Source organism: Budorcas taxicolor, chromosome 7 (genome assembly GCF_023091745.1).
Source record: "Budorcas taxicolor isolate Tak-1 chromosome 7, Takin1.1, whole genome shotgun sequence".
NCBI lineage: Eukaryota > Metazoa > Chordata > Mammalia > Artiodactyla > Bovidae > Budorcas > Budorcas taxicolor.
The window spans coordinates 22,361,459-22,388,950 of record NC_068916.1 but is presented as its reverse complement, the minus strand read 5'-3'; the positions used below and the strand labels follow the sequence as shown (position 1 = coordinate 22,388,950).

Sequence of the window (27,492 nt, the reverse complement as noted above, 5' to 3'; positions counted from 1 at the left end):
TGAAATACAATCTACTATGTATAAAATAGATAACTAATTATAACCTACAATATAGCTCAGAGAACTCTGCTTAATACTCTGTAATGAGAAGAACAAAGTCAAAGAATGTTCAAACTATTGTACAATTGCTCTCATTTCACATGCTAACAAGGTAATGCCCCAAACTCTTCAAGCTAGGCTTCAGCAGTATGTGAACCAAGAACTTCCATATGTACAAAATGGATTTAGAAAAGGCAGAGAAACCAGAGAGCACCAATATCTGTCGATCATGCAGAAAGCAAGGGAATTCCAGAAAAACATCTATTTCTGGTTCATTGACTATGCTAAAGATTTTGACTGTGGATAACAAACTACAGAAAATTCTTAAAGAGATGGGACAACCAGGCCACCAGTAAGGTCTCAGGTCTCCTGAGAAACCTGTATGAAAGTCAAGAAGCAACAGTTAGACCGTATGTGGAACAATAGACTCGTTCAAAATTGGGGAAGGAGCACATCAAGGCTGTATATTGTCACCTGACTTATTTAACTTCTATGCAGAGTGTATCATGTGAAATGCCAGCCTGGATGACTCACAAGCTGGAATCAAAATTTCCAAGAGAAATATCAATAACCTCAGATATGCAGATGATACCACTCTAATGGCAGAAATCGAAGAAGAACTAAAGAACCTCTTGATGCAGTTGAAAGAAGGGAGTGAAAATGCTGGCTGAAAGCTCAACGTTCAAAAATCAAAGATTAAAACACACACACACACACACACAAAGAACATGGCATCCAGTCCCATCGCTTCATGGCAAATAGACGGGGGAGAAGTGAAAACAGTGACACATTTTACTTTCTTGGATTCCAAAATCACTGTGGATGGTGAGTGCAGCCATGAAATTAAAAGATGCTTGCTCCTTGGGAGAAGAACTATGACAAACATAGACAATGTATTATTAAAGGGCAGAGACATCACTTTGCCAACAAAGGTCCAGTAGTCATGTGCAGATATGAGAGTTGGACCATAAAGAAGGCAGAGTGCTGAAGAATTGATTCTTTCGAATTGTAGTGCTGGAGAAGACTCTTGGGAATCCCCTGGACTGCAAGGAGATCAAACCAGTCAATCCTTAAGGAAATCAACCCTGAATACTCAGTGGAAGGACTGATGCTAAAAGCTGAATCTCCAATACTTTGAATACCTGATGCAAAGAGCTGACTCACTGGAAAAGACCCTGATGCTGGGAAAGATTGAAGGTAGGAGAAGTGGGTGACAGAGGATGAGATGGCTGGATGGCATCATTGACACAATGGGCATGAATCTGAGTAAACTCCAGGAGACAGTGAAGGACAGGGAAGCCTGGCATGCTGCAGTCCACGGGGTCGCCAAAGGTCAGACATGACTTAGCGACTGAACAATAACAATGGGAAGAGAATCTAAAAACAAGTGTATATATATATAATAAAGCATATGTATAACACAGGTATAATAAAACATATGTGTAATAAGTATGTATAATAAAACATGTGTATGTTTTTATAACAGAAACTAATACAACATTGTAAATCAACTATACTACAACAAAAAGTATTTTTTTTAAAGAAATTAACAAGACTTTAGAATCCCACAAATTTGGAAATTAAGAAATAAATAATCTATTGGTTAAAGAACAAAACACATGAAAATAAAAGTATCTTGGACTACGTAATAATAATACAACATACTAAAATTTGAATGATGCTACTTACAGCCTGCAGCTAAAGCTAGAGACTAATGTATCAATTAGATTAGTGCTTAGGGTAGAAAATTTTTCTGTTTTGCTGGACTGCCTCTTTTCCATTCCTAAGGCTGGTGGAAGCAGGCTTTTCTTTGGGCCATTTTTGTTTGCGTCTATTCACATTTCCAGGTTGCCAGCTTCTGAAATGAATGAGGTAAAAAGAAAACCCAAAACTCACTGCAGTTTTGTTCCTTCCCAGCTAGTTTGCCTTCTTCTCTCCACCATTCAAAGCATTGTTATGTTTTAGGTGTACTTAAATATAAAATCCAGGGTTTTAGCTGTACTTACTAACAGAGGAAAGTATTTCTACTTTATGTTTCTAGAAATAGAAGTCTCTCACAAGAGACTTTTAAGGCACTGACTTATATTGTCCTTTTTCTTAACTTGGGTGGTGGTCACATATGCGGTCACCTTATTACTCTTTAAGCTATATGATTTATGCATGCATGTATGTATATATATTTCACAATTTTAAAGTAAACATATTATAAATTATAACAGCATCACAATTCTCACAATATTCTGTGAAGCAAGAGCAAACTCTCTCTTCCACTTTGCAGCAGGAAAACTCACACTTGGAAAACACAGAGAACACTGAACCCAGGTCAAGAACCCGAGCCTAGGGCTCTTAAACACTAAGGCATTCACTGCTCTAACTTCTGAGATTGGCTTCTACAAAGGTGATGCTTAAGAAATGCTGAACTTCGTAAAGTATTTCCACGCTTAAAAACACACCGAAAACAAGGCTTTTTATAGACACTTTATTTTTTGGTTAAAGGTGCAGCCAAAAAAATACAGAAATGCGATATAATCAATGTGTAAACAAGGTATCAGAACTTGGATTCATGAAAATATATGACAAAGACATCACTAGACACTAGAAAGTTTCACTATTGCAGGCCGACCCCTGCCCCTGGTACACAGGAAGCACAGACCTCGATCAGCATGAATCCAGTTTACTCAGGACCTGCTCCAGCCTGCCTTCCCTCTGCTCCACAAATTCACTTCTCCAAGTTCTCACCCTGACTGGGGTTGGAACAAAGAAAGGTGTCCATCACACTGTATTTAAAGATGCGGGCTTAGAGTTTGGAAGTGAAAAGGCAGAAAAGGATATAATTCAACTTCTGTTGGTCCACAGGGCCGCAAGAACTCCTGTCCTCACTCACGGAACCACCTATTGGAAACTGAACAGAAAGAGTGTTATAGTCCTGGTTGTTCACTCAGCAGCCAAAATCAATAACCCCTTTAACCCAAGTCCTGTGGTAGGTGCAGGAACCATATACAAATAAGACAAGTTTTGAGGCAGGACCATATGTTGTTATCTACTTCCCTTTTAGAACTGCCTTTGCATCCCTAGGTTTTGGGTCATCATGTTTTTAATTTGTTTCTAGGTGCTTTTTATTGCCTCTTTGATTTCTTCAGTGATCTCTTGGTTATATAGTAGCATACTGTTTGGCCTTCATGTGTTTGTTTTTTTATAGTATTTTTTTCCCCCTGTAAATGATATCTAATCTCATAGCACTGTGGTTGGAAAAGATGCTTGATAAGATTTTAATTTTCTTAAATTTCTGAGGCTTTATTTGTGCCCCAAGATATGATCTATCCTGAAGAATGTTTCATGTGAACTTGAGAATAAAGTGTATTCTGCTTTGAGATGGAATATCCTATGAATATCGACTAAGCCTATCTGGTCTAATGTGTCATTTAAGGCTGTGTTTCCTTAGTACCATATGATAGTCTCCACAGATTCAGAAACACCCATTTATGATGAAAACTCTCCAGAAAGTCGGCATAGAGGGATGCTACCTCAACATAATAAAGGCCATACATGGCAAACCCATGCAAACATTCTTAATGGTGAAAAACTGAAAGCATTTCCTCTAAGATGAGGAACAAGACAAGGGTGTCCACTCCTGCCACTGTTACTCAACATAGTTCTGAAGTCCTAGCCATGGCAATCAGAGAAGAAAGAAAAAGACAAGAATCAAAGCTGGAAAAGAAAGAAAACTCAGTGTTTGCAGATGACACAATACTACACAGAGAAAATCCTAAAGATGCCACCAGGAAACTACTAGAGCTAATCAATGAATCTACTAAAATCATAGGATACAACATTAACACATCAAAATCTCTTGCATTTCTATATACTAATAACAAAATATCAGAAAGAGAAATTAAGGAAATAATCCCATTTACCATTGACCATTGCAACAAAAAGAATAAAATACATAGGGATAAACCTAGCCAAGGAGACAAAAGACCTATATGCAGAAAACTGTAAGAATGATGAAAGAAATCACTGATGAAATGATTTAGACTTTAGATTTAGAAACTCTTAGTTTCTAAGTTTAGTTTAGATTCGGAGTTTAGTTTAGTTTAGATTTGGAGTTTCCACTAGGTGGTTCCATGAGTGAGGACAGGAGTTCTTGAGGCCCTGTGGACGAACAGAAGATGAATGACATCCTCTTCTGCCTTTTCACTTCCAAACTCTAATCATTTCTTTCATTGATGAATGAAATCAAACAGATGGAGAGATATATCATGTTCTTAGACTGGAAGAATCAATACTGTGAAAATGATTATATAATCCAAAGCAATCTACAGATTCATTGTTCAGTTCAGTTCAGTTGCTCAGTCATGTCTGACTCTTTGCGACCATATGGACTGCAGCATGCCAGGCTTCCCTGTCCATCACCAACTCCTGGAGCTTACTCAAACTCATGTCCATAGAGTTGGTGATGCCATCCAACCATTTCATCCTCTGTCTTCCCCTTCTCCTTCCGCCTTCCATCCTTCCCCACATCAGGGTCTTTTCAAATGAGTCAGTTCTTCACGTCAAGTGGCCGAAGTATTGGAGTTTCAGCTTTTAGCATCAGTCCTTCCAATGAACATTCAGGACTGATTTCTCTTAGGATGGACTGGTTGGATCTCCTTGCAGTCCAAGGGACTCTCAAGAGTCTTCTCCAACACCACAGATCAAAAGCATCAATTCTTCGATGCTCAGCTTTCTTTAGAGTCCAACTCTCATATCCATACATGACTACTGGAAAAACCATGGCTTTGACTAGACAGACTTTTGTTGGCAAAGTAATGTCTCTGCTTTTTAATATGCTGTCTAGGTAGGTCATAGCTTTTCTTCAAAGGAGCAAGCATCTTTTAATTTCATTGCTGCAGTCATCATCTGCAGTGATTCTGGAGCCCCCCAAAATAAAGTTTTTCACTGTTTCCATTGTTTCTCCATCTATTTGCCATGAAGTGATGGGACCAGATGCCATGATCTTCATTTTCTGAATGTTCAGCTTTAAGTACACTTTTTCTCTCTCCTCTTTCACCTTCACCAAGAGGCTCTTTAGTTCTTCTTTGATTTCTGCCATAAGGGTGGTATCATCTGAATATCTGAGATTATTGATATTTCTCCCAACAACCTCGATTTCAGCTTATGCTTCATTCAGCCCAGCATTTCACCTGATGTACTCTGCATATAAGTTAAATAAGCAGGGTGACAATATACAGCCTTGATGTACTCCTTTCCTGATTTGGAACCAGTCTGTTGTTCCATGTCCAGTTCTAACTGTTGCTTACAGTTTTCTCAGGAGGCAGGGCAGGTGGTCTGGTATTCCCATCTTTTGAGGAATTTTGCACAGTTTCTTGTGATCCACACAGTCAAAGGCTCTGGCGTAGTCAATAAAGCAGAAGAAGATGTTTTTCTGGAACTTTCTTGCTTTTTCGATGATCCAGCAGATGTTGGCAATTTGATCTCTGGTTCCTCTGCCTTTTCTAAATTCAGCTTGAATGTCTGGAAGTTCATGGTTCACTATGGAGAAGAGTATGGACTAAACATAGAACTACCACATGACCCAGCAATCCCATTGCTGGGCACACACCCTGAAAAAAACCATAATTCAAAAAGACACATGTAACCCAATATTCACTGCAGCACTCTTTACAACAGCCAGGACATGCAAGGAACCTAACCATCCACCGACAGATGAATGGATAAAGATGTGGTACATATATACAATGGGATATTACTCAGCCATAAATAATTTAGATTGGATCATTTGCAGTGATGTGAATGGACCTAGAGTCTGCCATACAGAATGAAGTAAGTCAGAAAGAGAACCCATCTGTCTTTTGTCAGACCCAGATCTAATGTGGTACCAATTCCCTGATTAAATGAGACCTCACTCTACTGTGCTACTCAATTGATAGGTTCTCTGTTATAAATTCAAGCACTAGGTTCTCTGTTATCAAACCTTCAAACTTGACACATCTATTTACAAATTGCTTCCATTATCCCAAATTATTTAAAGGTAAATGTGGCATTTATCTTTGCTACTACATCAAATCTTTATTAACTGTTGAAAGAATAATAATATAAATTACTTTTTTTTAGGGCAAAGGCTTTGGGAAGCTCCAGATCAGGGTCTGATTCCCAAGCCTTTCACTAACCTGCAATGAAACCTCTGTGACCTCAGATACATTATATAACATTTTGACCTTCAGCTTCTATATCTGTTCTAAAGAATTGTGAGTTTGAAACAACAGACTGTAATATTCCTAGCACACCACCAAATCCATACTGAAAAGCTCAACTCTTTCATGCCACAGTGAACATGTTAACACTAAGCTAAGCAGGTTAATAAAGATTACTAAAAATAGTGCCATATCTCTAAGGTTACCTTCTGTTTGTTTCCGGGACCACACAGATTGACAGGACAGCACCAACACATAACAGAGTCCTTAATAGCTGATTCCATGCTTAATGCAGGAAATGTTTAAGATAATTGTGGGACATCTTGTTATACCAGATAACAAAGGAAGATATCAAAGGCAAGGTTTTCTGTATCTGTATTTTGTTTTACATGAAAATAAATTTCAAAAAGTAAAATGAACAAGAGACTTCTACTCCTAGCTATGATGGAATAGCTTAAGGTAGAATAACTTTCATATCAAAAATAACCATGAAAACTGGATAAATCTCTTAAAAATCTGAAGATATCAACAGACTGCTGAAGCAAAAAGGGCTTAAGCATCAGATGCTGGGGAAGGATGAATCTCAGGTGGGTGAGCCAAAAGACTGATTTCTTTTATCCTTTGACGATTTACTGACCATTTACATGCATCTAGGCATGCAGTAGGATAAGGCAATGGTGACCCACTCCAGTATACTTGCCTGGAGAATCCCAGGGACAGAGGAGCCTGGTGGGCTTCCGTCTATGGGGTCGCACAGAGTCGGACACGACTGAAGCAATTTAGCAGCAGCAGCACCAGCAACATGCGTGCAATAAGAGACTGAGGACTCAGATAAGAGGACTCAAGCAATAGGCAACTGCTAAGAGACAGGGAAACCAGCAGAGATCTTAGTGGTCTCAAAGGGCACTAAAAGAGGAAAATTAGGCTGTAGTCTTTTAGAATACCATATAGGAGGGAGGGATGTGGAACTTAGCCAACCACTCACCCTGTTTACCCATTGTGACATTTTCTAGATTCTAAAGCTGTGCACAATGGAAGATGAAGAAGCTAATCAGAGAACCTCTGGAAAAAAATGGATTTGGGGGTCAATGTCACATACTGAGTATACAAGGATTAGAACTGTAGAACTGCCAGTGAGACAGATCCAGGGAACACTCTTGGCAGAGAAGTTGCAACTCTATTATTTTTCAGATTCCCTTATTAGCTGGCTTCCTGTTAGGTTCTGATGGTGGAAGGCACCAGAAGGAGATTGTATGGCACCAGACAGGTAACAGTTGCCCTAGAACCAGTGATTTTTTTTGCATGAGAGATGGCTTTATAGTTAAGCCATTGAGATTTAGGGATTATTTTACTACTCTAGCATAAACCATATGTAAAAAGAATCTTTGTACTTCATACCGGATACAAAAATAAAACCTAAGTGAATTAAAGATATAGATGAAAAAAATGACTATAATGCTTCTAGAAAAGAATATAAGAAATATCTTTATGATCTTGGGATACAGAAGAACTTCTTAAACAAGACATACAAAGTGTAAATCAAAAAGGGAAAGCCTGATAAACTTGAAACAGAAATTAACTTCTGTTCAACAAAAGACAGAACTAGGAGTAAAAAGACAAACTAGAAAAAGATATTTCAAAACATGTAATCAACAAAGAGCTTGTGTCCATAGTATTTTAAAAACTTGTGTGAATTAGTAAGAAAAAGACCTGAATAGACAAATATGAAATCCAAAGGCTAAAAAGCACACAAGAAAGGGTTCAACACCATTAATAATCATGTTCAGTTCAGTTCAGTTACTCAGTCGTGTCTGACTCTTCGCGACCCCATGAATCGCAGCATGCCAGGCCTCCCTGTCCATCACCAACTCCCGGAGTTCACTCAAATTCACGTCCATCGAGTTGGTGATGCCATCCAGCCATCTCATCCTCTGTCGTCCCCTTCTCCTCCTGCCCCCAATCCCTCCCAGCATCAGGGTCTTTTCCAATGAGTCAACTCTTTGCATGAGGTGGTCAAAGTATTGGAGTTTTAGCTTTAGCATCAGTCCTTCCAAAGAACACCCAGGACTGATCTCCTTTAGGATGGACTGGTTGGATCTCTTTGCAGTCCAAGGGACTCTCAAGAGTCTTCTCCAACACCACAGTTCAAAAGCACCAATTCTTTGGCGCTCAGCTTTCTTCACAGTCAAACTCTCACATCCATACATGACCACAGGAAAAACCATAGCCTTGACTAGACGGGCCTTTGTTGGCAAAGTAATATCTCAGCTTTTGAATATGCCATCTAGGTTGGTCATAACTTATCTTCCAAGGAGTAAGTGTCTTTTAATTTCATGGCTTCAGTCACCATCTGCAGTGATTTTGGAGCCCCCCAAAATAAAGTCTGCCACTGTTTCCACTGTTTCCCCATCTACTTTCCATGAGGTGATGGGACCAGATGCCATGATCTTTGTTTTCTGAATGTTAAACTTTAAGGCAACTTTTTCACTCTCCACTTTCACTTTCATCAAGAGGCTTTTTAGTTCCTCTTCTTTTTCTGCCATAAGGGTGGTGTCATCTGCATATCTGAGGTTATTGATATTTCTCCTAGCAATCTTGATTGCAGCTTGTGCTTCTTTCAGCCCAGCGTTTCTCATGATGTACTCTGCATATAAGTTAAATAAGCAGGGTGACAATATACAGCCTTGATGTACTCCTTTTCCTATTTGGAACCACTCTGTTGTTCCATGTCCATTTCTAACTGTTGCTTCCTGACCTGCATATAGGTTTCTCAAGAGGCAGGTCAGGTGGTCTGGTATGCCCATCTCTTGAAGAATTTTCCACAGTTTATCGTGATCCACACAGTCAAAGGCTTTGGCATAGTCAATAAAGCAGAAATAGATGTTTTTCTGGAACTCTCTTGCTTTTTCCATGATCCAGCAGATGTTGGTAATTTGATCTCTGGTTCCTCTGCTTTTTCTAAAACCAGCTTCAACATTTGGAAGTTCACAGTTCACGTATTGCTGAAGCCTGGCTTGGAGAATTTTGAGCATTACTTTACTAGCATGTGAGATGAGTGCAATTGTGCGGTAGTTTGAGCATTCTTTGGCATTGCCTTACTTTGGGATTGGAATGAAAACCGATCTGTGGCCACTGCTGAGTTTTCCAAATTTGCTGGCATATTGAGTGCAGCACTTTCACAGCATCATCTTTCAGGATTTGAAATAGCTCAACTGGAATTCCATCACCTCCACTAGCTTTGTTCGTAGTGATGCTTTCTAAGGCCCACTTGACTTCACATTCCAGTATGTCTGGCTCTGGGTGAGTGATCATACCATCGTGATTATCTGGGTCATGAAGATCTTTTTTGTACAGTTCTTCTGTGTATTCTTGCCACCTCTTCTTAATATCTTCTGCTTCTCTTAGGTCCATACCATTTCTGTCCTTCATTGAGCCCATCTTTGCATGAAATGTTCCCTTGGTATCTCTAATTTTCTTGAAGAGATGTCTAGTATTCCCCATTCTATTATTTTCCTCTGTTGGCTGCAACGGCGCACAAGCACGGCCAAGAGGAGCTACCCCATGTCCGAGGTCAGAGGCGGTGGCCAAGAAGAGCTACCCCCCGCCCGAGGCCAGGGGCAGCGGCCAGGAGGAGCTACCCAACACCCGAGGTCAGGGGCAGTGGCCGAGAGGAGCAACGCCAAGTCCAAGCAGCAGTGGCTGCACGGTGCAGAAGGGCCTAGAGGAGCTACTCCACATTCAAGGTCAGGAGGGGTGGCGGTGAGGAGATACCCCTCGTCCAAGGTAAGGAGCAGTGGCTGCGTTTTGCTGGAGCAGCTGTGAAGTGATATGCCAAGTCCAAGGTAAGAGAAACCCAAGTAAGACGGCAGGTGTTGCGAGAGGCATCAGAGGGCAGACACACTGAAACCATACTCACAGAAAACTAGTTAATCTAATCACACTAGGACCACAGCCTTGTCTAACTCAATGAAACTAAGCCATGCCCGTGGGGCCACCCAAGATGGGCGGGTCATGGTGGAGAGGTCTCACAGAATGTGGTCCACTGGAGAAGGGAATGGTAAACCACTTCAGTATTCTTGCCTTGAGACCCCCATGAACAGTATGAAAAGGCAAAATGATAGGATACTGAAAGAGGAACTCTCCGGGTCAGTAGGTGCCCAATGTGCTACTGGACATCAGTGGAGAAATAACTCCAGAAAGAATGAAGGGATGAAGCCAAAGCAATAATCATGTTAAGATAGATAATACTATACATATAATAAACTAGCTAAAATCCAAGTATATGACAAGACAGGATATTGGAGAAAGTTGGGATAACAACTCTTACTCCTAGTAGCAATGAGCTCAACCACTCTATAATATATTATACTAGTAAAGTTGAAGACTCATCTATTGAGATTCAGCATTTCCGCTTCTAGATATATATTCTACATAAATGTGTTTATTTGTACCAGAAATAATGTATAAAAATGCAATGACAGCCTATTCATTAAAGACTGAAACCAGCCTAAATGTCTATCAACAGTGTATCAGTATATTATATACTATTCTATGATAGATGCTAACAAAAGTGAACCATACAAATTAACATAAATTACAGCTGCACAACAACATGAATGAATCCTACAAACAACTATCAAATAAAATAACCCAAACATCTCCCAAAATATACTCTTAATTTCACTACAAAGAGTTCAAAATCAGGGAAAACAAAATAACTAATATTTATTTAGGGATACAGTCCTTGATAGTAAAACTACAAAGAAAAGCAAAGGCATGACTACCACAGATCACTAGACAGTGGTTACTACCGAGGTACTGGGGGCAGGTCAGAGATGTGATCAGAGAGGCTCACAGGGGCTCCTGAGGTATAAGTCTGAAAATAATCTCTTCTCTAACCCAGATAGTGACATGGGTGCTCATGCTCACTCTCATAGTCTTTAAACTGTACATCTATGTATCACAAACAATTCTGGGTGTGTATTTCAAATTTTTAAAGTAAGAAATCTCAAATTATAACAGCATCACAACCATGGGCATACATGATCTCTATATTCTCTGAGATGCAAGGAGACTGACTCCCTCACTTCCCAGAAAGGACATTGATGCTTAGAGGAAAAATAAGTGGGAAACCTTGTCTAGAACCTAACATCAGAGTTTGCCTCTCAAGTATTCATTATCCATATTCTCCTTGAACAGAGAGGATGCATAGGAAATGGTAAAGTTGGTAAAAGCTCCCCATATTAAAATATATATAGTCTAAATAAAGCTCTTCAAGGCTTCTGGCAGGGAGGGACATTTTATTTTTTGGTTAAAGCCACATTAATAGAAATTTCATAAAAACAAGCATGTAAACAAGGTATTAGAACTTTGGTTCACTGAAACATCTCACATCTAAAGCATCTGAAGTACAAAGGTAACTTGCTATGTGCCAGACCACCTGACTCTGTTCCAACCCTACCTGAGCAGCCAGAGATAGCACAGGCTGGCCAGAGAGGCTGGGACCAAGGTCACCCAGGACATTCCCCAGTCCACTCTCTACTCCACACAAATATTCATGCCTCCAAAGACCTGCCTGACGGGACTGGAAGATGAGGGGGGTCTCCCACATTGAATCTGAAGACAATATGGGTTGAGGGGCCAGGAAGGCAAAGGGCAGAAAAGGATGACAGTCAACTTCTGTTGATCCACATGGCCTCAAGAATTCCTGCCCTCATTTATAGAACCACTTATTGGAGAATGGACAGGAATAAGTAGATTAGTTCAGCAGCCAAAATGAATGATGCCTTCATGATGACTCCTTCACTGGGTCTGGGAGTCAGAAATGAGTAAGACTTGGTTTTGGGCATCAAGTTGCTTATTAACTGGTGAGGGAATGAGATAACTGTACAAAAGCCTGTCAGTAGCACAAGATATATGCGTGTAGGCTGCCACAGAAATAGAGCTAAAGAGCGTCTAACCATGTTGGGGAAGAGGAAACCCTAGAGCTGGGACAGAAAGCTGAATAGGAGTTATTCAGCGAAGAAAATTGACAGAGCAAGTGGTTCCTATACCAAGAGTGTCTGGGAAGTGGGAATAGGATGAGAAAGAGAGCAGACATGATCCACGCTGGAGTCTGTGTCAAGGACCCCAAAAAGCTTGATATTGCTGGGATGTGGAGGGTGGAAACTGAGAGATAGGAGATGAAGCTGGAGGTTAAGATTGTGGAAGGCCTAGACATCAACCTCAGGGGCTCTGGCAAGTGGACCAATCTTAGGAAGCAGAGTTGGTGCTAGCATAGTCTATTCCTTAAAGCTGTGCCTTAAAGGCTCATGAATCATGATTTCATTTCTCAATATAGATGCATTCATAATGAATTCTAAAAATTGATTTTAATGTATTAATGAAGTCATAATACTTCAAAATATAATTTATAATACTTAATTTTTAAAGCAATACATATACTTTTTTGGAAAAGTCAAACTGTTCCACAAGAATTACAATGTTACACAGCAATCTCCTACTTATCCCTTCTCACCACCAATTCCCACCTCCAGAGGACATTCAACTCCTTTAGCTGTTTCTTCTGATATTTATCTTTATTTTTCTAAATAATATACTTACAGTGCTATTTATTTCAATTTTAGATCTTATATGTTGATAAGTCTACCATGGAAGATGGAGATTTGGAATTTTTTACACTACTCTTCAAATGCCTATTTCACACTCCTATCTCCCAATATAGTTAAATTACAAGTTTAGTTAAATTAATATTTAGTGTTCACATTATTATGTCATTTATGTAAATACTGCTCACACCTAAGCCATCTAATAAATAAAACAGGTGATTCTTGAACCACACAGGTCCATTTATATCTGGATATTTTTTAAACAGTTTAAATACTATGGTACTATACAACCCCACAGTCCATTGAATCTACTAATGTAGAAGCACAGATATGAAGGAATCATGTACAGAGAGGACCAACTATAAATTATACGCAGATTTCCAACTGTGCTGAGGGTCAGTACTCCTAATCCCCACTTTGTTCAAGGCTCAGCTATACTTCTATTTCCTTTCTTGTACAACTTTTTCTTTTTCCTGAGGTCAGCAATTGTCTCATTTTGTTTTTAATTTGCTTAATTTTCCGTGAACCTATCATTACTTATCCCCATAATTCTCTAAGAAGGCTATAAATTCTTCTCTTCGTGATCACTTCCTGTCACAACCTGCTTTGAGCCTCTCCACTGCTCACCACAGCTGCTTCCAGAACAAAGCTCAAATTTCAGCCTCCATGGTTTGGTCCCAGTCTTGAGCTTCATCTCTTGACCCCTGTGCTAAGGCCTCTTTTCGTGCAAGAGACAAAGGCAGCCTGTCTCCACATCTACAATGCTGCTTTTAGCTTGAGCCTTGTTCCATGTAGGCTTTACTTGCCTGAGACACCTCTTCCCATCTCTGATTCAAGTTCTCCCTGACTGCAATCTCAGAACCCTTGCCAGAATCCATTTCTCTTGACAGCCATATTCAAGAAGTCTCCACAAGGTTCCCATAGTATTTGAGAATGTTCAAGGGAAACTCAAATCAATTATTTTAATATTCTCAACAAATTAAGTGGGTAGAGAGCTACAAGTTGAAAGAAGGCTCTAAAGTAGTTAGTGTAGAAAATTCTATACAAGGAAATTGTCTTGCCTTCATAAGAATATGGCAGCTGTTCACTCCCAGTAGAGTCTAAGATTGACCACCAAAACCTAGTATGAGGTCACAATGGCTAACCCCACATCTTATATCACTCACCCCACGTGCAGCCCACAAGCACAGGACAGGCAGTATGTTTTGTTAGGTGGTTGCCTTTCCCACTCAGCAGAAGGTTATACCAGAATATGGCTGTTCCCTGGAAAGAGAGGGCTTATCAGAACATATCCTGTTGCTGGTTTTGAGGGAACAAATCAGAAACAGTCTTTGGAAGACACAAATTTTGAACCCAAAAAGAGATGCCACTTGTGATAAGCATATGACTTATTTTTATTCAGGGAACGTCATCAGCTACCTATATAACCACCACTCCAATTTCACATGGTCTCTGGGACCTGACCATGGAGTACTTCTGAAACTCCAATCTGAAAGGAAACACTCTCACCAAAGTATAAGGGCACAGAGCTCTAGGACTCCACGGGCATTATGCAGGCAGTACCTACCCCTTATGATGTGGTGAACATCTGGAAACCCACCCGTCGATCTCCTATACCTTTTCCCAAAGTAGAGGCCAAAAGGTTGTAGTCCAGGTAGAAAGTTAGTTCCTGATGCTATCACAGTCACAGTAAAGCAAGCTAAGGAATGAAGCAGGTAAATGAACAAGTCCTGTGCCCTGAAGCAACCAGTGACCTACAAAGAACAGAAATTACCTTCTTGGGTGAAATCATAGTCCCCAGATATGGGAAAACAGTGGCACCACCAGCTTCTACATCATTCATCTGTGAAAACAAAGCATAGTAGTTGCCCCTTCTCATTCAAGGCTCTTAGATTCTATATCCTGCTTGATTTGGGAAGGATCCAGACACAACAAGCTGTTCTTTTTTCCCTACCACCCATGGTCAGTTCAGTTCAGTTCAGATCAGTTCAGTCACTCAGTCATGTCTGACTCTCTGCGACCCCATGAATCGCAGCACGCCAGGCCTCCTTGTCCATCACCAACTCCCAGAGTTCACTCAGACTCACGCCCATCGAGTCCATGATACCACCCAGCCATCTCATCCTCTGTCGTCCCCTTCTCCTCCTGCCCTCAATCCCTCCCAGCATCAGGGTCTTTTCCAATGAGTCAATTCTTCGCATGAGGTGGCCAAAGTACTGGAGTTTCAGCTTTAGCATCATCCCTTCCAAAGAAATCCCAGGACTGATCTCCTTCAGGATGGACTGGTTGGATCTCCTTGCAGTCCAAGGGACTCTCAAGAGTCTTCTCCAACACCACAGTTCAAAAGCACCAATTCTTCGGCACTCAGCCTTCTTCACAGTCCAACTCTCACATCCATACATGACCACAGGAAAAACCATAGCCTTGACTAGACGGACCTTAGTCAGCAAAGTAATGTCTCTGCTTTTGAATATGTTATCTAGGTTGGTCATAACTTTTCTTCCAAGGAATAACTATCTTTTAATTTCATGGCTGCAATCACCATCTGCAGTGATTTTGGAGCCCCAAAAAATAAAGGCTGACACTGTTTCCACTGTTTCCCCATCTATATCCCATGGAGTGATGGGACCGGATGCCATGATCTTCGTTTTCTGAATGTTGAGCTTTAAGCCAACTTTTTCACTCTCCTCTTTCACTTTCATCAAGAGGCTTTTTAGTGCCTCTTCACTTTCTGCCATAAGGGTGGTATCATCTGCATATCTGAGGTTATTGATATTTCTCCTGGCAATCTTGATTTCAGCTTGTGTTTCTTCCAGTCCAGCGTTTCTCATGATGTACTCTTCATAGACGTTAAATAAGCAGGGTGACAATATACAGCCTTGATGGACTCCTTTTCCTATTTGAAACCAGTCTGTTGTTCCATGTCCACTTCTAACTGTTGCTTCCTGACCTGCATACAGATTTCTCAAGAGGCAGGTCAGGTGGTCTGGTATTCCCATCTCAGAATTTTCCACAGTTGATTGTGATCCACACAGTCAAAGGCTTTGGCATAGTCAATAAAGCAGAAATAGATGTTTTTCTGGAACTCTCTTGCTTCTTCCATGATCCAGCGGGTGTTGGCAATTTGATCTCTGGTTCCTCTGCCTTTTCTAAAACCAGCTTGAACATCAGGAAGTTCCTGGTTCACATATTGTTGAAGCCTGGCTTGGAGAATTTTGAGCATTACTTTACTAGCGTGTGAGATGAGTGCAATTGTGCGGTAGTTTGAGCATTCTTTGGCATTGCCTTACTTTGGGATTAGAATGAAAACTGACCTTTTTCAGTCCTGTGGGCACTGCTGAGTTTTCCAAATTTGCTGGCATATTGACTGCAGCACTTTCACAACATCATCTTTCAGGATTTGAAATAGCTCAACTGGAATTCCATCACCTCCACTAGCTTTGTTCATAGTGATGCTTTCTAAGGCCCACTTGACTTCACATTCCAGGAAGTCTGGCTCTAGATGAGTGATCACACCATCGTGATTATCTGGGTCGTGAAGATCTTTCTTGTACAGTTCTTCTGTGTATTCTTGCCACCTCTTCTCAATATCTTCTGCTTCCGTTAGGTCCATACCATTTCTGTCCTTTATCGAGCCCATCTTCTTAGGACTCAGTAAAGATCAGGTTGGGCAAACATTTCTGTTCACTGACTCTAAGACATTTCTCTTTCGAGAAAGGGGAACTGTTTCATAGAGCAACAAGTTTGTTTCTGTTAACAATTTCTGTGTGGGTCTTTCCCCCAGTCCTGACTCCTCTACTTCTTGAACTCCTCAATCTGGCAAAGGTGCTCATTCTTTTCTCTGCAAGAATTCATAAGCACCTGCTACACAGTAAAAAAATTTTCCAACTCTGGAACAGTGATTTTAAAAAATAGGTGTATATATCCCCTGCCTCACAGTTGGAGCTCCCAGTTATGTACTGTGGTTCTCAACTTTGCTTCTGCCTGACACATCCCAATGAGTCAACTCTTTGCATGAGGTGGCCAAAGTATTGGAATATCAGCTTCAGCATCAGTCCTTCCAATGAACACCCAGGACTGATCTCCTTTAGGATGGACTGGTTGGAACTCCTTGCAGTCCAAGGGACTCTCAAGAGTCTTCTCCAACAACACAGTTCAAAAGCATCAATTCTTCAGCACTCAGCTTTCTTCACAGTCCAACTCTCACATCCATACATGACCACAGGAAAAACCATAGCCTTGACTAAATGGACCTTTGTTGGCAAAGTAATGTCTCCGCTTTTGAATATGCCATCTAGGTTGGTCATAACTTTCCTTCCGAGGAGTAAGTGTCTTAATTTCATGGCTTCAGTCACCATCTGCAGTGATTTTGGAGCCCCCACAAAAATAAAGTCTGACACTGTTTCCCCATCTATTTCCCATGAAGTGATGGGACCGGATGCCATGATCTTTGTTTTCTGAATGTTGAGCTTTAAGCCAACTTTTTCACTCTCCTCTTTCACTTTCATCAAGAGGCTTTTTAGTTCCTCTTCACTTTTTGCCATAAGGGTGGTATCATCTGCCTATCTGAGGTTATCGATATTTCTCCTGGCAATCTTGATTTCAGCTTGTGCTTCTTCCAGCCCAGCGTTTCTCATGATGTACTCTGCATAGAAGTTAAATAAGCCAGGTGACAATATACAGCCTTGATGTACTCCTTTTCCTTTTTGGAACCAGTCTGTTGTTCCATGTCCACTTCTAACTGTTGCTTCCTGACCTGCATATAAGTTTCTCAAGAGGCAAGTCAGGTAGTCTGGTATTCCCATCTCTTTCAGAGTTTTCCACAGTTTTATTGTGATCCATACAGTCAAAGGCTTTGGCATAGTCAATAAAGCAGAAATAGAAGTTTTTCTGAAACAAGAGATTGGGGACAGGAGGAAAAGGGGATGACAGAGGATGAGATGGCTGGATGGACATCACCGACTCGATGGACATGAGTTTGAGTGAAGTCCGGGAGTTGGTGATGGACAGGGAGGCCTGGCATGCTGTGACTCATGGGGTCACAAAGAGTCGGACATGACTGAGTGACTGAACTGAACTGAACTGACACATCCCTTCTGTCAAGAAGGGCTGACTACAGTAGCCATACACTTGGAAGGGGTCATGAAAGAAAGATGAGGCCAGAGATCAATATTGGGAGTCTTTGATGTCTACTGGAGTCTTTGATGTCTACTGGAGTCTCTGATGTCTATCAGAGTCTCTGATGTCTATCAGTCACCAGTCTACTGGTGTCTGATTGAAAGGAGTCAGTAGCAGAGTTCAAGTGGAGGATATTTAAACCACAGCGCACTCCATACTTCTCAGCGAGCTAATCCAGCCCTTTACTTATTTAAAATGGAAGCACAGTTGTTGTGAAAGTAAAAGTCACTCAGTCCGACTCTTTGTGACCTCATGGATTATACAGTCCATGGACTTCTCCAAGCCAGAATACTAGTGTGGGTAGCCTTTTCCTTCTCTAGGGGATCTTCCCAACCCAGGGAAAGAACTCAGGTCTCCTGCCTTGCAGGCGAATTCTTTACCAGCTGAGCCACAAGGTTGTATAATATTATATAAGTTACAGGTGTTCAACAGAGTGATTCACCATTTTTAAAGGTTATACTCTATTTATAGGTATTATAAGATGCTGCCTATATTCCACATGTTGTAACACTTATCCCTGTAGCTTATTCTATACCTAATAGCTTGTACCTCTTACTCCCTTACCCCTTTTCCCCTCTTCCCTTCCCTTTCCCCACTGGTAATCACAAGTTTGTTCTCTATATCTCTAAGTTTGCTTCTTTTCTGTCGTATTGACTAGCTTGTTTTATTTTTAGATTCCATATGTAAGTGATATCATACACTATTTGTCTTTGTCTGACTTATTTCACTTAGCATACTGTCCTCCAAGTTCATCCATATTGCTACAGATGGCAAAATTCTGTTCTCTTTTGAGTCTGAGTAGTAGTTTATTGTACATGTATACCACATCTTCTTTATCTGTTCATCTGTTTGGGAATTTAGGTTGCTTCCATACCTTGGCAGTTGCAATTAATGTTTCTATAAACTATGAACCAGGGTGTATGTATCTATTTGAATTAGCATTTTTGCTTTTTTCAGATATATACGAAAAAATGGAATTGCTGAGTCACAAGGTAACTAAGTCATAAAAAAAATTATGATTTTCAGAAATTTCCATTCTGTTTTCCATAGTGGCTGCACCAATTTACATTCATACCAACAGCAGGAGGTTCCTGTTTCTCCATATCCTTGCCAACATGTGCTATTTGTGTTATTGATGATGGCTGTTCTGACAGGTGTGAGATAGTATCTCACTGTGGTTTTGATTTGCATTTCTCTGAGGATTAATCACATTGAGCATTTTTTCCATGTCTGCTGGCCATCTTAATTTCCTCTTTGGAAAAATGTCTATTCAGTTCTTCTGCCCACTTTAAAAAGACATTTATTTAATTGGGGGCTAATTACTTTACAATAACGTGGTAGTTTTTGCCATACATGGACATGAATCAGCCACGGGTGTACGTGTGTCCCTCATCCCAAACCCCCCTCTCATCTATCTCCCTTCTCATTCCATCCCTCTGGGTTGTGCCAGTGCACCAGCTTTGAGTGCCCTGTTTCATACATCGAATGTGGACTGGTCATCTATCTCACATATGGTAATATACAGATTTCAATGCTATTCTCTCAAATCATCCCACCCTCGAAAGTCTTTCATCTACATCTGTGTCTCTTTTGCTGTCTCGTGTATAGGGTAGTCATTACCGTCTTTCTAAATTCCATATATATGTGTTAATATACTGTATTGGTGTTTTTCTTTCTGACTTATTTCACTCTGTATAACAGGCTCCAGTTTCATCTACCTTATTAGGACTGATTCAAATGTGTTCCTTTTAATAGCTGAGTCACATTCCATTGTGCATATGTACCACAGCTTTCTTATCCATTCGTCTGCAGATGGACATCTAGGTTGCTTCCATGTCCTGGCTATTGTAAACAGTGGCACAATGAACACTGGGGTACACGTGTCTCTTTCAATTCTGGTTTCCTTGGTGTGTATGCTCAGCAGTGGGATTGCCAGGTTGTATGGCAGTTCTATTTCCAGTTTTTTAAGGAATCTCCACACTGTTCTCCATAGTGGCTGTACTAGTTTGCATTCCCACCAACAGTGTAAGAGGCTTCCCTTTTCTCCACACCCTCTCCAGCATTCACTGTTTGTAGACTTTTGGATAGCAGCCATTCTGACTGGCGTAAGATGGTACCTCATTGTGGTTTCGATTTGCATTTCTCTGATAATGAGTGATGTTGAGCATCTTTTCATGTGTTTGTTAGCCACCTGTATGTCTTCTTTGGAGAAATGTCTGTTTAGTTCTTTGGCCCATTTTTTATTGGCTCATTTATTTTTCTGGTATTGAAATGCATGAGCTGCTTGTATATTTTTGAGATTAATTGTCAGTTGCTTCATTTGTTATCTTCCCCCATTCTGAAGGCTGTCTTTTCACCTTGCTTATAGTTTCCTTCGCTGTGCAAAACCTTTTAAGTTTAATTACATCCCACTGGTTTATTTTTGCTTTTATTTCCATTACTCTGGGAGGTGGGTCATAGAGGATCTTGCTGTGATTTATGTTAGAGAGTGTTCTGCCTATGTTTTCCTCTAGGAGTTTTATAGTTTCTGGTCTTACATTTAGATCTTTAATCCATTTTGACTTTATGTTTGTGTACAGTATTAGAAAGTGTTCTAATTTCATTCTTTTACAGGTGGTTGACCAGTTTTCCCAGCACCACTTGTTAAAGAAATTGTCTTTTCTCCACTGTATATTTTTGCCTCCTTTGTCAAAGTTAAGGTGTCCATAGGTGTGTGAATTTATCTCTGGGGTTTCTATTTTGTTCCACTATTCTATATTTCTGTCTTTCTGCCAGTACCATACTGTCTTGATGACCGCAGCTTTGTAGCATAGTCTGAAGTCAGGCAGGTTGATTCCTCCAGTTCCCTTCTTCTTCCTCAAGGTTGCTTTGGCTTTTCAAGGTTTTTGTATTTCCATACAAATTGTGAAATTATTTGTACTCAGTTCTGTGAAAAATGCCACTGGTAGCTAGACAGGGATTGTATTGAATCTATAGATCGCTTTGGGTAGTATACTCATTTTTACTATATTGATTCTTCTGATTCATGAACATGGTATATTTCTCCATCTATTTGTGTTATCTTTGATTTCTTTCATCAGTGTTTTATAGTTTTCTATATATAGGTCTTTTGTTTCTTTACTACATTTATTCCTAAGTATTTTATTCTTTTCATCACAATGGTGAATGGGATTATTTCCTAAATTTCTCTGTTTTCTCATTGTTAGTGTATAGCAATGCAAGGGATTTCTGTGTGTTGATTTTATATCCTACAACTTTACCATATTCATTGATTAGCTCTAGTAATTTTCTGGTGGTGTCTTTAGGGTTTTCTATGTAGATGATCGTGTCATCTGCAAATAGTGACAGTTTTATGTCTTCTTTTCCAATCTGGATTCTTTTTATTTCTTTTTCTTCTCTGATGGATGTGGCTAAAACTTCCAAAACTATGTTGACTAGCAGTGGTGAGAGTAGGCAGCTTTGTCTTGTTCCTGACTTTAGGGGAAATGCTTTCATTTTTCACCATTGAGGATAATGTTTGCTGTGGGTTTATCATATGGCTTCTATTATGTTGAGGTATGTTCCTTCTATGCCTGCTTTCTGGAGTTTTCATCATAAATGGGTGTTGAATTTTGTCAAAGGCTTTCTCTGTATCTATTGAGATAATCATATGGTTTTTATCCTTCAATTTTTTTAATGTGGTATATCACAATGACTAGTTTGCAAATATTGAAGAATCCTTGCATTCCTGGAATAAAGCCCACTTGGTCATGATGTTTGATCTCTTCAATATGTTGTTGGATTCTGTTTGCTAGAATTTTGTTGATGATTTCTGCATCTATGTTCATCAGTGATATTGGCCTGTAGTTTTCTTTTTGTGTGTGGTATCTTTGTCTGTGGCATTTTTGGTATTAGGATGATGGTGGCCTCATAGAATGAGTTTGGGAATTTACCTTCCTCTGCAGTTTTATGGAAGGGTTTGAGTAGGATAGGTGTCAGCTCTCCTCTAAATTTTTGGTAAAATTCACCTGTGAAGCCATCTGGTCCTAGGCTTTTATTTGTTGGAAGATTTTTGATTATAGTTTCAATTTCCATGCTTGTGATGGGTCTGTTAAGATTTTCTATTTCTTCCTAGTTTATTTTTAGAAGTTATGCTTTTCTAAGAATTAGCCCATTTCTTCCAAGTTGTCCATTTTATTGACATAAAACAGTTCCTGATAGTAGTCTCTTGTGATCCTTTGTACTTCTGTGTTGTCTGTTGTGATTTCTCCAGTTTCATTTCCAGTTTTCTTGATTTGATTCTTCTCCCTCTTTTTCTTGATGAGTCTGGCTAATTGTCTATTTATCTTCTCAAAGAACCAGCTTTTAGTTTGGTGGATTTTTGCTATAGTCTCCTGTGTTTCTTTTTCATTTATTTCTGCTCTAATTTTAATGATTTCTTTCCTTCTACTAACCCTGGGTTTCTTCATTTCTTCTTTTTCTAGTTGCTTTAAGTGTAAAATTAAGGTTATTTATGTGACTTTTCTGTTGTTTCTTGAGGTAATCTTGTATTGCTATGAACCTTCCCCTTAGCACTGCTTTTACTGAATCCCATAGGTTTTGGGTTGTCGTGTTTTCATTTTCATTTGTTTCTATGCCTATTTTGATCTCCTTTTTCATTTCTTCCATTATTTGTTTGTTATTCAGAAGCATGTTGTTTAGCCTCCATGTGTTTGTATTTTTAATAGCTTTTTTTCCTGTAATTGACATGTGATCTTACTGCATTGTGATCAGAAAAGATGCTTTGAATGATTTTTTTTTAATTTATCTAGGCTAGATTTATGGCCCAGGATGTGATCTATCCTGGAGAATGTTCCATGTGCACTTGAGAAAAAGGTGAAATTCATTGTTTTGGGGTGAAATGTCCTATAGATATCAAATTAGGTCTAACTGGTCCATTTAAAGTTTGTGTTTCTTTGCTAATTATCTGTTTGGTTGATCTATCTATAGGTGTGAGTAGGGTATTAAAGTCTCCCACTATTATTGTTACTGTTAATTTTCCCTTTCATACTTGTTAGCATTTGCCTTACATATTGAGGTGCTCCTGTGTTGGGTGCATATATAATTGTTATATCTTCTTCTTGGATTGATCCTTTCATCATTATGTAGTGTCCTTCTTTGTCTCTTTCACTGTCTTTATTTCAAAGTTTGTTTTATCTGTTATGAGTATTGCTACTCCTGTTTTCTCTTGGTCTCCATTTGCATGAAATATCTTTTTCCAGCCCTTCACTTTCAGTCTGTATGTGTCCCTTGGTTTGAGGTGGGTCTCTTGTAGACAGCATATATAGTGGTCTTGCTTTTGTATCCATTCAGTCAGTCTTTGTCTTTTGATTGGGGTATTTAACCCATTTACATTTAAGGTAATTATTGATAAGTATGATCCCATTGCCATTTTCTTTGTTGTTTTGGGTTCAAGTTTATAAACCTTTTCTGTGTTTCCTGTCTAGAGAAGATCCTTTAGCATTTGTTGAAGAGCTGGTTTGGTGGTGCTGAATTCTCTCAGGTTTTGTCTGTAAAGCTTTTGATTTCTCCTTCATATCTGAATGAGATCCTTGCTGGGTATAATAATCTGGGTTGTAGGTTTTTCTCTTTCATCACTTTAAGAACGTCTTGCCATTCCCCTCTGGCCTGAACAGTTTCTATTGAAAGATCAGCTGTTATCCTTATGGGAATCCTCTTGTGTGTTATTTGTTGCTTTTCCTTTGCTGCTTTTAATATTTCCTCTTTGTGTTTGATCTTCATTAATTTTATTAATATGTGTCCTGGGGTATTTTGCCTTGGGTTTATCCTGTTTGGGACTCTCCGGATTTCTGGAATTTGGGTGGCTATTTCCTTCCCCATTTTAGGGAAGATTTCAAATATTATCTCCTCAAGTATTTTCTCATGCCCTTTCATCTTCTTCTGGGACCCCTATGATTTGAATATCGGGGTGCTTAACATTGTCCCAGAGGTCTCTGAGGTTGTCATTTAATTTTTTTTTTCTTTTCTGCTTCATATATTTCCACCATTCTATCTTCCCCCTCACTTATCCTATCTTCTGCCTCAGTTATTCTACTGTTGTTTCTCTACAGACTGTTTTTTATCTCATTTATTGCATTATTCATTATTGATTAACTCTTATTTCTTCTAGGTCCTTGTTAAATATTTCTTGCATCTTCTCAATCCTTGTCTCTAGTCTATTTATCTGTAACTCCATTTTGCTTTCAAGATTTTGGATCATCTGTACTATCATTATTCTAAATTCTTTGTCAGGTAGACTCCCTATCTCCTCCTCTTTGGTTTGGTTTGGTGGGCATTTATCATGTTCTTTTACCTGCTATTTCTCTGCCTTTTCATTTTGTTTAGATAGCTGTGTTTGGGGTGCCCTTTCCGTAGGCTGAAAATTCGTGATTCCTCTTTATTGTGTAGCCTGCTCCCTGTGGGTGGGGTTGGATTAGTGGCTTGTCAAGGTTTCCTGGTTAGGGGAGCTTGCATCTGTGTTCTGGTGGGTGAAGTTGGATCTCTTCTCTCTGAAGTGCAATTAAGTGTCCAGTAGTGAGTTTTTCAGTATCTATAGGTTTGGCATGGCTTTGGGCAGCCTATCTTTTGATGCTCAGGGCTGTGTTCCTGCTTTGCTGGAGAATTAGCATGGTGTATGTCTTACTCTGGAACTTGTTGGCTCTTGGGTTGAGCTTGGTTTCAGTGTAGGTATGGAGGCTTTTGGGTGAGCTCTTGTCTATTAATGTGCCCTGGAATTAAGAGTTCTCTGATGTTCTCAAGTTCTGGAGTTAAGCCTCCTGCCTCTGGCTTTCAGTCTTATTCTTACAGTAGCCTCAAGAATTCTCCCTCCATACAGCACAGTGAAAAACATCTAGGTTAATGGTGAAACAATTCTCCAAAGTGAGGGACACCCAGAGAGGTTCACAGAGTTACATGGAGGAGAGGGAGGAGGGAGATAGAGGTGACCAGAAGGAGAAGAGGGAGAGTCAAAAGGGGAGAGACCAGTCTAGCCAGTAATCACTTCCGTAAGTGTTCCCTAAGTGTTCTTCACAGCCTGAAACACCCAGACAGATTCACAGAGTTAAACAGAGAAAAGAAGGGGGAGGGAGGAGATAGAGGTGACCTGGGAGAGAAAAAGGAGCATCAAAAGGGGAGAGAGAAATCAAGCCAGTAATCACACCCCTAAGCGAAAATGGATACTGAAGATTAGATTCTTAAAGGTACAAAGTTTCTAACAAATACCAAAAAGTAAAGATTAAAAATCTAGAGTAGAGGTTAGACTCTCAAAAAAACCAAAATATTAAAAATACAAAACAAAATCACAAAAATTATAAAATATATATATATGAGATTGGCTTTAAAAATAGGGTCTTTTTTTGCAAGGTAATAGTAGCTTATAAAAATGAAAATTAAAGGAGCAAAAAAGAACTTACATTTTAAAAAACTTAAGTAGTGATAATAGCAAAACTATATCTAGGAATTCCTCTGGAGTGGTTGTGGCCATGTAGCATCAGTTCAGTTTCAGATAGTTCCTTGTTGCAGCTTGTACTTATTCACAAGGTCTGTAAGCCCCCTCCAATGCTTAGTCAATGTTAACTACAGGGTTTTAATCTGTTGTGCCTGTCACTTCCAGAGCGGTTCCCTCTTCCTTGTTTATTTTGGCTTCCTCTTCTTTCAGGTCTCTCCAGTGTCTAACCTCTACCCTGATACAAGAAGGCAAAGGTGGTCACTTATTTAGGCTCACTTGTTCAGTTGTGTTGTGGGGAGTGAGGGACACTGCAAACAAATATCACTGGTGTGTGTGGGGAGTGCTCACACTATATGGACCACACTGGGTTTGCCCCAGCTCAAGGTAGTATGCGCTTTCCGGGTCTACACTGCTCAGGCTCCAGGGTGCTCTGCAGGGGCACTGTCCAAAGCGGGCCCTGCATTTTGTGCACTTCCCAAGTCTAAACTGCTCAGGTTCTCAGGTACCCCATAAGGGCACAGACTCTGTTCGGTGTGTGTTTTGTACCTTTCACAGGTCCAAGCAGCTCAAGCAACCAGGTGCTTGGTGAGCACACTGTTCCAGGAGGGCCATGCATCTTAATGACCTCCCTGGTCTCAGCCACTCATTTTCCCAAGTGTCCCGTGTGTCTCCTCTGGAAAGCTGATCTCAGGCTCCGACCCTCCTGGCAGATGTCAACTGTTCAGGATCCCAGGAAGACATGGTTAGCAACTGGGAGCCTGCTCACAGTTTGGTGGAGGATGCCGGTCTCAGGTCGAGATTGCAACAATCCCTTGCCTTTCAGCTCTGTCTGTCACTCACCTGCCTCTCTGCCTCTGGTGGCAGGGGTGGGAGGAGTGGGTCCTGTATGCAGTCAACTAGCTCTCCCTTGGTATTCACTCAATCCTTTGTTCTGTGAGCAGGCCAGGCTGTGCATTAGCCTTTCACGGGAAAGTTCTCTTTTTTCTCTCTCTCTGGCAGTCCCAGTTTGGGCTGCTGTCTCATGTTAGCTCCCTCAGATTGTCCTCAGGGCATTCAGGCCCGGTCCTTACCCTAAGCACCGATTATGCAGCCCATGCCTCCCTGTCCAGCCCCCCCTAGCTGGTGGCAGAAGTGAGTGTCTGGGCAACTTCTCCGCTGGCAGTTGCGCTTAGGCATGTATTCTGTGGGGATTTTTTCTTTCTCCCAGTTATGTTGCCCTCTGAGATTCCAAAACTTCCCACAGACACACCTGAGAGAGGGTCTCCTACTGTTTGGAAACGTCTCCTCCTTCACAACTCCCTCCCCAGGATGGGTTTCCATCCCTAACTCTGTTGTCTCTCCTTCTGTCTTTTGTATTTTGTCCTACCTCCTTTCAAAGAGAATGGGCTGCCTTTCTGGGTGCCTGGTGTTCTCTGCCAGTGTTCAGAAGTTGTTTTGTGGAAGTTGCTCAGCATTCAAATGATCTTTTGATGAATTTGTTGGGGAAAAAGTGGTCTCCCCGTCCTATTCCTCCACCATCTTGGGAGTGCTCCTTCTGCCCACTTTTTAATCAAGATTTTTTTAAATGTTGAGTCGCATGAACTGCTTATATATATTGAATATGAATCTCTTATCACTGATATCATTTGCAAATATTTTCCCCTGCTCAGTAGGTCGTCTTTTGTTTTGTTGACAGTTTCCTTTGTTGTGCAAAAGCTTTTGTCCCATTTGTTTAGTTTTATTTCCTTTACTTTAGGAGATGGATTCAAACAAATACTGCTGTAATTTACGTCAGCATGTTCTGACTGTATTTTCCTCTAGGAGTTTTATATATCTAGCCTTTTTTTAAACTGTTTTATTTATTTGGCTGTGCTAGGTCTTATTTGGGGCACTCAGGATCATCCATCTTCATTGTAGCACCGTGGGATCTTCTAGTTGTGGCATGCAGGATCTTTGGCTGTGGCATGTGAACTCTCAGTTGCAGCAAGTGGAATATAGTTTCCTGACCAAGGACTGAACTGAGGCCCAC

At 40.3% G+C, this 27,492-nt stretch overlaps 1 protein-coding gene across 1 annotated transcript in view; it reads right to left on the bottom strand.

Moving 5' to 3' along the window:
* Positions 1-2,822: 2,822 nt before the first annotated feature.
* Positions 2,823-27,492, bottom strand: part of LOC128050960 (prolyl 4-hydroxylase subunit alpha-2-like) — a 100,584-nt gene continuing 75,914 nt past the window's right edge. Inside the window, 3 exon segments of the mRNA XM_052643480.1 lie at positions 2,823-2,941; positions 14,008-14,104; positions 14,616-14,684. Coding sequence (XP_052499440.1) covers positions 2,823-2,941; positions 14,008-14,104; positions 14,616-14,684 — 285 coding nt within the window.